At 33.5% G+C, this 13,689-nt stretch overlaps 1 protein-coding gene across 3 annotated transcripts in view; it reads left to right on the top strand.

Moving 5' to 3' along the window:
- ABCA5 (ATP binding cassette subfamily A member 5) overlaps window positions 1-13,689 on the top strand; it is a 56,817-nt gene that overhangs the window by 24,003 nt on the left and 19,125 nt on the right. For all 3 annotated transcript variants that reach the window (XM_019733015.3, XM_019733016.3, XM_088802343.1), the window contains 8 exons: window positions 719-857; window positions 2,107-2,197; window positions 2,374-2,513; window positions 3,510-3,629; window positions 6,458-6,659; window positions 8,835-9,004; window positions 11,392-11,519; window positions 11,941-12,078. In XM_019733015.3, coding sequence (XP_019588574.1) covers window positions 719-857; window positions 2,107-2,197; window positions 2,374-2,513; window positions 3,510-3,629; window positions 6,458-6,659; window positions 8,835-9,004; window positions 11,392-11,519; window positions 11,941-12,078 — 1,128 coding nt within the window. The remainder of the gene's footprint in view (window positions 1-718; window positions 858-2,106; window positions 2,198-2,373; window positions 2,514-3,509; window positions 3,630-6,457; window positions 6,660-8,834; window positions 9,005-11,391; window positions 11,520-11,940; window positions 12,079-13,689) is intronic.

Below are 13,689 nucleotides of genomic sequence, written 5' to 3'. Positions count from 1 at the left end.
GCTTTAACAGTATTTTATTATTCTCTATAGTTTTCTATATATTTGTAATAGTTCATAATAAACTTTTAAAAATAGAACAAAATCAAAGGAATAGTTCAGCATTTGTCCTCCTGATTTAATTTTTGTATGTACCTCTTCTTGTGCTGGTCTTTGTCTTGTAGAAACAGAACCACCTGATAAAATGCTTTGCAAAGTGCTAGGAAGCTCCTAGATGTGCTTGTAGCTAGGATCCCCATTGGTCCCCACCATCCTGTTACTTTTCCCCTTGCTACTGCAGCTTGGGGATGATTCTGTGTTCTGGCTTTATCTTAATTTATCTTCCTCCAAACCCCCATCACCATGTTTTCGAAATTAAAAATAGTCTTAAATTGCTTTCCTTGAACTAAGATAGGATATACTTTTCTAACAAGCAGTTGTTATATTTAGAAAATTTAATTGTTCAGATAAAGCAATATACTTAATGTTTTTTATTTATCTGATTGTTATTACAGTTATGTCTTATATATTACAGACATTAGTCTTTTAAACCAAGAAAATGTACATGCCAAAATGATAATTTCTAAAATCTATGCTGGTGGCATGAGTGAAAAACTCACATCTAATAGATTTCTGAGTGGAAATAATAACTTGAAATGGAGAAGCTTTTCAGTCCACATAAATTTTATATACTTTGGTTTTCCTGAGGATTCCCTGCCCTTCCCCACCTGTTTTCACACAGATACTATTGCTAGATGAACCAACAGCTGGAATGGATCCCTGTTCTCGTCATATTGTTTGGAATCTTCTAAAATACAGAAAATCTAATCGGGTGACAGTGTTTAGTACTCATTTCATGGATGAGGCTGACATTCTTGCTGGTGAGATTTTTACTTTAGTTTTGAAAGATAAGGTTTTGGGGCCAAATGGGAGATTGGACATAGAGATGCTAAATCCTGAGGAACAAAGAAGCGTGGTACTCTTAACAAAAAAGTTATTAAATTTTTTTTAAAAAACCACTTATTTTTGTGTCGGGGAGGCCCTCAGACTAGTCAAGGTTCAATCATTTACTAGCAGAAATCTTAGGACTCAGCATAGTCACACTCATGGGTATGAGTTACTACAGTGACACCAAAATGTATAAAGCAAAGTCAGCAAAGGGAAAAGGCACACAGGATGAAGTCTGGAGGAAGCCAGACACACACTTCCAAGAATCCTCTCCCAATGGAGACGTGCTGCTTTTCTCCAGCAATGACTTGTTAACAATACTTATGAAGTGTTGCATACTATGGGAGCTCATTAGAGACTCAGTGCCCACGGTTTTCACTGGGTGCTGGTCTTGTAGGCACCCTCTGCCTAGCGTATACCAAACTCCCAACCCCCAGAAGGAAAGCAGATGTGAAGTATAATTTACATTGTACAATTTAGGTACAGTGAGCCATCCTTATCTGTTCTAGAACACTCCTAAAATCTAGGTTTCCAGGTACCAGTCAAGGGCCAACCTTGTAAGCAGGCCTTTCTAAGAATAACAGTCTCAGGCCTGCTACGTTAACTGTTTTCTACACAAATCAAAACACGCATGTATGAAAAATTCAACTTTAAGCCAACACATTATTTTTAATAACTGTGACAAGATCCAAGAGTTTGAAATTCTAGAGCACCTTTCTGTTTATAATCTAATAAATTGGGCATGTCATTCATATGGTTAACAGTATCTTTGTTTAAAAAAAACAACTAACATTTTGTTTTTGTTGCTTTTTTGTCATTGTTTTTACCTTTGGTTATAAGGGAAATAATGAAAGTGCTCGCATTAGTAAGTCTTTTAGGAAGAGTCAGATATTTGGAGCAGTATTTGGAAAAGTAGACTTGAGAGTTATTCTGCCTGGATACAATTCCTGTCTGTCATTTAATAGTTGTGTGAAACGTGGGCAAACTATATATTTTTTCATAGCTTCAGTGTGCTCATCTAAAAAAACAGGTGATGATAATCTACTACCTTCCTCATAAGTTTGTTATGATAATTCAATGAGGTAATACATTGATGTCTCCTATGGTAATTCATAAAATATAAATGCCAGTTATTAATGCTATTACTAACTTAAAAATTGAAATGCAAATCTTTGTTTGCAGATAGAAAAGCCGTCATATCACAAGGAATGTTGAAATGTGTTGGTTCTTCCTTGTTTCTCAAAAGTAAATGGGGGATTGGCTACCGTCTGAGGTATCTATTCTTTATTGGTTCTATATTATATTCTTGACCTACTGTTATTAAATTTAGGGCTTCTCATAATGTGCTTTGGTCATTTTTTATGGCACTCACTGTAACTTAATGTATTTAGAATTTACTTTTGGTTGTTTACTGAGTAATCATAAAAAATAATTTTTGGTTTTCTCTAGCATGTACATAGACAGATATTGTGCCACAGATTGTCTTTCTTCTCTGGTTAAACAACATATACCTGGAGCTACTTTATTACAACAGAATGACCAACAACTTGTGTATAGCTTGCCTTTCAAGGACATGGACAAATTTTCAGGTATTACCAACTTTCAGTTTCTTGGTTGTTGAACCAGGATCTTGCAATGGGAGTAGGTTTTCTTAACTTTGTTTACTTTTCTGTGTATTATTTAAATGCTCTCAGGTGGCCAAAGTTAATGTTCCATTTCTGCTTTATTTTGCTTTAGAAAATCAGAAATACTATAAGCCAACATGTTTCTTTTTTTACAGACAGCACTCAAGAAACTGTAACTAATATGTTAACTTGAATAAATAATTGTGTTTGTTTTGTTGTCTAAGAAAGAAAATATTCCATTTGCTTGTAGGCCTCTTGGGAATAAGATTTATGTATATGTGTGTGGGCATGCATGTATATACACATATACATATTGTATACACACACACATATACATACACACACGTATTTGTGTATATACACAAACATGTACATACACACATATAATTGCTTTTATACATCCCCAAGTTCTTTTTTAGTTTCATGATACCATAGTGAAATATATGGTTATATGGTAAACCCTTGAATTATTTTAATTACGGTATTAGTTTTCTGCTTTATAATGAGGAACTCAAACTCAGTCTCCTTTATCTGTTTAGGGATCTCTTAATAACCAAAAGGATTTTACTGATATACATATGTTGCGCAGAATTCCCATAGCATTTATCTCATAATTAGGCATAAAAATTTCATGTTAGTTCAATTGGTTTCTTTTGAGAAATGAAAAGGAATCATTGACTGGCTTGAAGTACATATGCCAACTTAATGTTCCCGTTTTTCATTCTGTCTAAATTACTTCTTAGTTTTAATTTATAGTATAATAAATATCTAGTAGATATTTTTTCCATAAGCAAACATTTTTTGGGGTCCTTAGCAATTTGTAAGAATGTTAAAAAGGTCATGAGACCAAAAATTTTGAGAACCACTGTGCTAGCAGAGTAAATTTAGTCATATCCTATTTCTAAAGGCTATTTTAAAATAATTCGTGATACACAACTTTCTTTCGTATTTTCCTTTCAGGTTTATTTTCTGCTCTAGACACTCATTCAAGTTTGGGTGTTATTTCTTATGGTGTTTCCATGACAACTTTGGAAGATGTATTCTTAAAGCTAGAAGTTGAAGCAGAAATTGACCAAGCAGGTAAAAACAAAACTAACAAAACATTTTAGGTAATTAACCAGACAGATGGTGAATAAGACAAATAATTATATAAATGTGAAATATATATTTGGGGGAAGAAAGGGCTGCAATGAACAGGTAAATAAATAAGTAACTGAAATATTTACTGATAGGAGTTATGAAGGAAAAAACGAGGTGGTCTTGGGAGGCAAATAACTTAGGTTATATCTTTAAGGAGGACTCTGTTGATATTTAAACTGAGATCTAGCTGGGAAGAAAATCTTAAGTAAGTGAAGGTTTTATTGCAGAGCTTTCCAAATAAAGGAAACTGCTAGCAAAGTTGTTAAGTGAGGAATGAGTTGAATGTCTTTGATGACAGAAAAAAGGCCACCAAGGATGGAGCTTAGTTAGCCAAGGAGAGAGTAATATGTAGTGAGGTCAGAGGGTTAGGTAGGGACCAGATCATGTTTAGTCTTTGAACATTTGGAAAAGAATTTGGTTTGTTTTCTTAGTGCAGTGTGACGCTATCAGGAGTTTTAAAGCAAAGGAGTAACATGATCTGATTTGCATTTTTAAAATATGCATTCTGGTTGTTGAAGGAAGTGTGGAAGCTAGAAGAACAGTTAGGAAACTTACGTTTAATCTTAGCTTGAACTAGAATGGTAGTGAAAAGGGGGAAACATGAACAGACTTGGGTTATATTAGTGGTACTGGTTTGTTAATGGATTGTTAGGGGTTATGGAAAAGGAAGAATCAAGAATAATTCCTAGCTTTTGGCTTGAGAACTGGGAATGGAATTGCCATTTCATGAGAAGGGGTGAGGAGCAGGTTTATGGAAAGAGGGAATCCAGGCGTGATTTTTGGCTGTGTTGTTTGAGGGGCTTACTAGACATCCAAGTGGTGATGTACAGTGGGCAGTTGGATTAACACAGTTGGAGCTAAGTAATGATGTTAGGTCTGAAGATATAAATTCTGGAGTTACTTATATATAAATGGTGCCATGGGATTGGATGAAATCACTTAGGTAGCAAGTATAGACAAGAGTAGAGGGGCAAGCTCTGAGACTAAGCAATGATGGGCCAAAAAGGGCTGACTGAGAAGGAGCCAGAAAGGAGATATAAAAGCCAAGAAAAATGGTGTGTTTGGAAAGAGGAAGTTATCGATTATTTGCTGATTGTTATGAAGAATAAGATGAGAACAGAAGAGATATTTTTGGTAACATGGAAGACAGTGAGGGACTTGGTAGTGTGGAAGCCAGTAGTGACCTTGAAGGAGCGATTTCAGTGGTGTGGTAAAGGTCAAAGCTGGATGTGTGTAGTTTAAGGTGAGAATGTGAGTTGAGAAACTTCTTATGAAAGTGATAGGTGGTCGTGATAGGTCAGGAGAGTGAAGGCAACAGGGATGTTTCTCTCAAACATGGAGAAAATAGAAAAGTCAAGTTTATCTTGAGGACATGATATCAGACTATAGTCAGAGAAGAAAATTCACATAAAACTTTTCGATCTTATGCAGTTGGAGAGAGAACCAGTTCTTAAATTTGGTCATACATCCAGTTTGGTAAAATTGCATAGAGATAAAGATGTGGGAATAGAGGAAATACAGGAAGTTAGATGTCAGGATGTAGAATTCATTACCAGTGAATATGTTTATAATAATTAGGATAATGGAAGAGAATTAGATGGAAAAGGTGCTTGTATGTGTGATGCTAAATATTTTGGGTAATGAAATAGTTTCTAGAAATGTTTGGGCAGTGGGAATAAAGCTGAGAAGGGTGTGCTCTATTTAGATATTACTGGTGTACTCTATTTAGATATTTCTATAGTATCTTTAAGACCACCATAAAAAATAAATTTAGATATTTCTATAGTACCTTTGAGTCCACCATAAAAAATAAATTTACTTGTAACATCAGTTTTTCTTTTAGTTTGGCCAATTGTAATTGTTTTATTTTTTAAAAGTTAGTGTATATCAAATTCTGTGAAGGTAAATTGGTGCTCACTGAATACCAAGATTGTGATATACAATATTTGAGCACCCATTTCTAGTTGATCAGTCCACTGTATCATGGGAAGGGAGAGATTGGACTTAACTCATTTTACTAAGTCATTCATCTAAACTGTAGAATTGGTAAGATGCCAGGACAATCACATTTTACGTAAACACTATTTTATACATCATTGCATTCCACTCTTAACATTTTAATTTAATGTTTACTCATTTTTTAAATTTACCATAAGTCTAAGAAGTCCTTTTTATGGCTCTCATCATACAATAAAGCCAGTTTTCACCTCTGTTTATTATTTTTCATCTGTTTTGAATTAAATTACTGTTATAAAAATAACATCTTGATTTCTGTCCTCATTGATGAGTTGTGTCTATTTTTGGTCTAATCACTCATAGCATGCCTCTTGCATTTGACTTCTTTTACTTAATACTATGTTTGTAAGATTCATACATTGTATTTGTATAGTAGTTTACTTTCATTGTTTTATATTAGTATTTTATTACAGGACTATTTCACAACTTATCACCTATTGATACATACTTGGGTTCTTTCCATTTTATGGCTTTCTGTATAGGGTAGTGGCTAAGAATATTCTTGTACATGTGTTTTGGTGAACTTACGTACGTATCTCTGTTGGGTTTATACCTAATAGAGAATTCCCTGGATTGTAAGCTATGCATCTGTTCAGTTTTAATAATATTGCCAAAGTATACAAGAGTTCCACTACTCCTATATCATTGCCAGATGTGTGCTTCTTTAAAATTTACCTGCTTCCAAAAGGTTTTCATCTTTTTAAGGAATATACTATACCATAATTTTCTTTTTATTTTGTTTTGGCAAGTAGATTATAGTGTATTTACTCAGCAGCAGCAAGAGGAAGAAATGGATTCAAAATCTTTTGATGAAATGGAGCGGAGCTTACTCATTCTTTCTGAAACCAAGACTTCTCGACTGAGCACCATGAGCCTTTGGAAACAGCAGGTGTATACAATAGCCAAGTTTCATTTCCTTACCTTGAAACGTGAAAGTAAATCAGTGAGATCAGTGTAAGTATAGTCACTCTTCTGCCTGATGAAATGTTTTTTTAAGGACACAAATTAGATTTACTATCTTAATTTTTAAAATGTAACCATGTAAATAATCTTTGTAATTTTGATTAAAACTATAATTTCACATGTCAGAGAAAAAAGATTATGCTAATGGTATATTCATTGAATACCATTAGAGCTTTACCCTTTTTTTAAACTAGCATTTTTAAAATCTCATTTATAAAATGAAGGCGTGACAGATGTTCTCTAATTGTGTAATGTTTCAATTACTGTCATTGTATTTAAATTTTATTTTGCATTCATGTATTTCACAATTATTTTGCATCTATTACTAATATGAATAGGTAAATAGCAGGAAGAATAAATTTTATCCCTATGTAATACATGAATAAACTGAAATGTAAAGGAATCTTTATAGCTGGTAGAACTGGGATCTAAATGACATCTTTTCCTCTTAGCTTTGCCTCTCAGGGTTGCATGGGGTGCTAGACGTTGAATTATTTGGAATTAATATTAAATACTTTCATATACCATATACCTGTCTTGTAAGATCCAAAACGGTGAGAGAACTAAAAATTAATAATCAAAAATAAGAGATTTGTTATATGTTTGAACTATGCTGAATTCATTTACTTTTTTGTCCAAATTTATTCAGTATCAAAGAAATGTCAAGTATCTAATACATTTCTAGGTCAGCATTACTAAAAGAAAAATGTTTATTTAAATTAGCATGTTTCAGCTTATTTAATTGAACACTACTCTCATAAAATATTCCCTGAAAAACAATATAAGTTTCTTAATTAGCTTGGGCTGCCATTACAAAATAACATAGACTGGGTGGCTTCAACAATAGAAATTTATTTTCTCACCGCTCTAGTGTTGGAAAATCAGATTAGGGTACCAACATGGTTGGGTTTTGGATTCTCTTCCTGGCTTGCAGATGGGCCACTATCTTGCTGTGTACCTCATATGATCTCTTTGTGCATACACAGGAAAAGAGGGAGAGACAGCAAGCTCTCTGGTGTCTCTTATAAGGGCACTAATCCAGTCATGGGGTCCCTTCCCTCATGACCTCATGTAACCCTGATTACCTCCCAAAGGCCTCATTTCCAAATACTGTCACATTGGGGGTTAGGGCTATGCATTTGGAAGACGGGTGACATTCAGTCCATAACAAAAAGTGTTCTGTGGTCAAATATGCATTTGACCATCTATACAGTTAGGAGATGTCTATCTTGTATTTCCTCTTTTAAAGAGTTGCTCATTAGCATATAAAAACACGCTAGAGGTTGTATGGTAAAGAAATTCCTTCAACTTTGTTTAACCTGAAGTTTCCAAATATTTTTTAATCATGAATTTTTTTTAACCTAAAACACCTATTAACTTATTATGGAACTGGAGTTCAATGCAGTATGTTTTTGGAAATGTTGATTTAGGTATATTTACAGCAATTTAAGAAAGATTTTTTTAAAAATTATAGGGTTTCTGAAAAATTATAAAATGTTAAAGTGTGATAATCCAACCTCACTCTACCCACTTGTTGTGACAACCTATCACAGATAATGTAGAGATATTTTGCAGGATAAGATAGAAGGATATCTGCCTTCCAGATAGAAGAGCATTTTGAATGGGTAATAGAATTATGTAGTGGGCCAGTTGCAAGTGAAGTTCCTTGTAACTATAATATTAATCTTGCTTTGCCTCTAGAGGAGAAATGGAAATTAATGTGGTATGGATGAAAATTCAAAGTTTCACTGTATTTTTATTTTCTTCCTTGTATCTAAAATGTTTTTGAATCATACATTTTCTAAAATGTGAGAGTAAATAGTTAGAATAGAGGTAGGCAGGAAATAAGTTTCTTCAGGAGAATAGACATGTAAATGTGACATAATTCTGGTTCTTTGAAAGTTTACCCTATAAAAATTTCAGGGTGACTCAGATCTAAAATATACTTTTATAACTTTTAATTTTGTCATTGACTATTGGCTTTCTGTTCAGTATTGTCATGAGATCATTTTAGAGAGTAGAAATTCTACTCCCAAGTGTGAATTATTTTCAAATTTTTTTCTTTTTTTAAAAAATGAGTACCTTTTAATTGTCATGTGAAGGAAGATTTAAAAAATAGATTTACATATTAATGTGCCTTGAGCTGTATTATTTTTTTTCTTTCAGATTGCTTCTGCTTTTAATCTTTTTTGCAGTTCAGATTTTTATGTTTGTGGTACATCACTCCCTTAAGAAGGCTGTGGTTCCCATCAAACTTGTTCCAGACTTATATTTCCTAAGACCTGAAGATAAACCTCATAAATACAAAACAAGTCTGCTTCTTCAAAATTCTACTGGTGAGAGTGTGTGAAGGTCTGTGAATGTGTGTTGGTTGGTGTGTGGGAGTGACGGGTAAATATAGGTCAGAAAATACGGATTTTAAATATGTATGTAAGGTAAAGGCATGTTCTGGCTGCACAAATATAAATTAAGTAAAACTCCTTAATGCTGAATAATATATTACAGAAATGATATTTTGGTTTAAGTGTAGATGACAGTTTTAAAAAATATTCTAATTTATACTTCTTATAATCATAAAATTTCCTTTTTTGGTAGTAACATTATTCTCAAAGCAGCATGTTTCATCTTAAAGTTTACTGTGAGAAAAATAAACTTCAGAAGTTGAAAAAAGTTACAACATGTAATATTTATGCAGTTATATATTTAAGTAGAAATGTTCAGGCTTCAAAGACTATCTGAAAACTTAGAATTAAGAAACATCACCTTAGATGTAAATATTTACAATGAAATACATTACACTTGTAATGGATGTTTTTGGATTTGCTATTGATTATTCTTATTACATAATTGTGAAATATGAAAAAAAATTAAAAACACATGACCATGAGCAAGGGTCAGAACAAATGAAAGGAACTGACATAGGATTCTGCTTTTCAAAATAATAAAACCTAATACAAAATGTTATTCCTACATGAGCGGTTGTTCCCAATACATCCATCTCCCATCTGCAAAGATAGTTTGTAGTTCCCAAGGTTCTTGAATTGAAAATCAGGGTTAGCAAACTCTGGCAAATATACAGCAAAACAAAAGCTGCATCATTTGCTTATCTTACTGAAATATGTTAGAGAGTTGCATTTCCTACAACCCTTTCTATCCTCAAACTCTTTGGGGTTTAACATCTCCCAGCACTTTATCTATATTCTAGTATCTTTCCTTTTGATTCACCATTAAGAGCTTTGCCCACCATTAAGTGTTAAAAGAATAATCATAATTAGGGATGATTATAAATTACTCTTCAAATCATCACTGTTAAAATCTGGCTTTCAGTTTATTATATAACTTATTCTTTTGGAGGAAGAATGATAGAAAAGTACTTTTGAATAGAAAATGTTACGTTTTGCAATTTTGCATTTTCTTTCATTAGAATTCTTGTTTTGGTGGGTTTTGTTTTTGTTTTTGTTTTTTTAAGGAGGGTGCAGCTCAGTGGCCCTGGTCCATGTGGGGATCTAACCAGCAATCTTGGTGTTCTTAGCACCCCGCTCTAACCAACTGAGCTAACTGGCCGTCCCTTGGGTTTTAATATACATTTCATGTTGCTAAAATATAGTACTAGATGGAGCCTTCTACTCTGACATTGTGACTTTTCTTTTTCTATCTATTTGGGGAATTGTACGTCTGTCTCAAATTTTTCTGCTTTGAATTCAATCTCAACTGATCTGCAGAAATTCTAGTCTTTTCTAAGTTTTGTCCCTTCTGTTATTTTTTAGTACTTCTAGAAAATAATGTATTCCATATTTTCCTAGGCCTCATTGTTGGTCCTAAATAAAACCATGTTTCCTTTAGGAATCACTGGCTTCTGTGTGTATATATAGGATGGTATCTTACCCTCCTTGCAAAGCATTTGTATCACAGGTGATACAGTTCCTTCAGTTACAGCTCTCTTCTCAAGAGTACAGAGCCACTCTAGCAAGCTGGGGACAGGATTAGGCATACATGTAGTATCAGTAAAAGCACTATTCTGTCTGACACTCAGGTTTGGTGCTGAATCTGACCCACCTGCCATACTACTTAGTTACTGATAACGTCTTTGGTTGGTTTAGATTTTTCTCAATGTCACATTTGATGTCCTGGCTTTTGTGACAATGGAATGTTTTCATTCATCAGGCATGTTGGTGTGAATTTAAACCTTAGACAGGCTTCAGAGTTTTTCCCTTGGCTCCAGGCAATTTAAAAAATGTAGATGAAGGCCTGATTGTGTGTTCTTATGTATTAAGGTAGTTAAGGCAATGGATATTTATAAAACTTGCGATATTTATTTCAAAGCATGCAGAAATCCTCTAAGGAGTGATGCTACCTAACTTCGTACCCTGGCTTCTACCTTTCTGAGCCTGCTGGTTATCTTGTTATATAAAATTGCTAGATAAATTTTTATTCTCACTATTTCACCAAATATTATGAATAAAATTTCAGTAGTAGCAGCAGCGGCAGCTAAAATTTGTTCAATTACAAAAAAAAACAACAGGTTCTGTTCTGAGGCCTGTGTATGTAGTGGCTTGGATTGGAATCCAGGCTGACTGGCTCCAGAGCCAATGTTCTCAGCCATGTGTTAGCTGATGAAGATAAAGTACTTTTTAAAGGAGAGCTCTTTCTAATGTTATTAAAAGCCTGTGCCTGTTTCTCACTTAAACTGCTTCTTTATTATTTGCTTATTTTCTAATACCAGACTCAGATATCAGTGATCTTCTTCGCTTTTTCACAAAACAGAGCATAATGGTGACGATGTTTAATGACAGTGACTATGTATCTGCTGCTCCCCACAGCGCAGCTTTAAATGTGATGCAGTCAGAGAAGGTGAGTAATGTATACAAGCAAATACCCATTTGGAATTTGTAAAATACCAAGATTTTTCCTCTGAAATTAATTATTTGCTGACTTGGCCTCATTAGTTGTAAACTAAAATTTACTTTTGGAAATAGGAGCAGAGTTTATTTATGATATATTTTATGCTGTGGTGGATAACCAATAAATAAAGCTACAAGGAATTTAATTTTATTTTGTTATATTTTTGTTTAAAATATCAAAATATCTGTAGATTCCAAACCAGGTTGTTTTTATCTATCATTAAGTTATTATTTCTCTGATTTGTTGACCAGCTTTCAGTACAGTTAGTGAGAATTAGCTTAGTTGGTGAGAAAAGCTTGGTACGTAGCAACAATATATCCATTTATGTTTATATATGGTATGTAATGAGTCTCTCTTTTTGAAATTGTAGGAGTATGTTTTTACAGCTGTTTTCAACAGTACTATGGTTTATTCTTTACCTGTATTGATGAATATCATTAGTAACTACTATCTTTATCATTTAAATGTGACTGAAAGCATCCAGATCTGGAATACCCCATTCTTTCAGGTAAACAAACTTTAAAGTGTGTGTGTGTGTGTGTGTGTGTGTGTGTGTGTGTAAAATAAGTATTAAAAGACAAGTGGTAATAACAAACAAAATCTGAGGAAGTTCATCTTGTGCCATCTAGTTTTCTTAAAACTTGAATTGGCATGGTTTACTTCTAGGTTTAGGAGTCCCCAGTATTCGTTTGCTTCAGGGTCAAGGAGGTTCCGTCTTGGTGTGGATACTTTTGTAAGACAATTACAAAAGTATTTTTCATATTAATCATAGAAAAATTAAGATAATTTAAAAATGAATATTGTTTATGTAAAATCTGGATACTGGGTATTGAAAGGACCTTGAGAAGTCACCCAGACAATTATTTTTCCTCTTAGTAGGACTGTGGGATTATAATTATGAAAATTAACATAAGTCTCCAGAAAAATACTCAACATTTTTCTCTCAATGCTTATGTGTTGTTTTAATTTTAACAGATTCATTGACTTTAATGCAATGACTATCCCACCTTATTTTTTTTGTTTACTGAAAAATAAATGGACAAATATATTTCTGTAATTGCATTTTTTTATTCCTGTACTGTTTTTTAACAGCTGTATTGAGATTTAATCATACACCGTCTAATTTCCAATTTAAAGTGTACAGTTCAATGGTTTTTATTATGTTCATAGAGTTCTGCAGCTGTCACCACAATCAGTTTCACATTTCATCACTCCCCCAGAAACTGTTGTACCTATTAATCACTCCTTATTTCCATCTCTACCCCCAGCTCACCACAATCTGCTTTCTGTCTCCATGTCTATATAATCTACACCCAAAACTTTTTTAGTTTGCTGTGATTTTTTGCCATTTTTAAATGGAAATCACATTGAAGATTAATTTAGTACTTTTCTTGTTACAGTTATACATGGACATAAGGACAAAGTAACATTAAATATGCATTTTAAAAAGATCACTGGAACCAGGGTGGGGAGAGATTTCTGTGAGGAAAACTATGATGGAGGAAACAAAGATCAGATCAGAGATTCTTTTACTAAGTAGCGTAGATGAGAGGAGATGACAAGTGTCTGAGTTAATGCAGGGGCAGTAATAATAGTGACAGAGGGAAAAGGGAAAAGATGTTAAAGAGATGTGGCATACTTCATCACGGTTGCATTTGTGAGGTGAGAAGAAGAAAGGAGTCATGTTAGAAATTTGTGTAATGTGGTGCATAGTAGTAGTCACCAATTTTTAGAATACTATAAGTAGAAAAGAGATTTTTGGTTTATTTGGTGGAATGGAGGTACTGATTTCAGTTTTGAGTCTACTGAATTGTTTCGGCATTTGTGCCTGATGGACATGTAGTAGGCATTTGGATATAGAAATGGAGAGATTTCTGGAAATAAATATTTGTGAGTCACCAGTGTGTAGGTTTATTGAAATCTTTGAAGTTGTAGCTATCCCTTCTGATTTTTTTTTGTGTGTGAAATATTTCCGACCTGAAGAAAATAAACAACCATGTATCTACTACTCAAATGTTTCAAATGTTAATATCTTGTCATACTTAAAAAAAATTTGAACTTTAAAGATACAGTTGAAATCCCCAGTGTACCTCTTCCCAGTTTTGTTTCCTTCTTTAGC

The sequence above is a fragment of the Rhinolophus sinicus genome, chromosome 12 (assembly GCF_057876585.1).
Source record: "Rhinolophus sinicus isolate RSI-liver-muscle chromosome 12, RSI-T2T, whole genome shotgun sequence".
Taxonomy (NCBI): Eukaryota; Metazoa; Chordata; class Mammalia; order Chiroptera; family Rhinolophidae; genus Rhinolophus; species Rhinolophus sinicus.
Note: the sequence above shows the minus strand (reverse complement) of the source record. Positions and strands in the feature narration are given on the sequence as shown.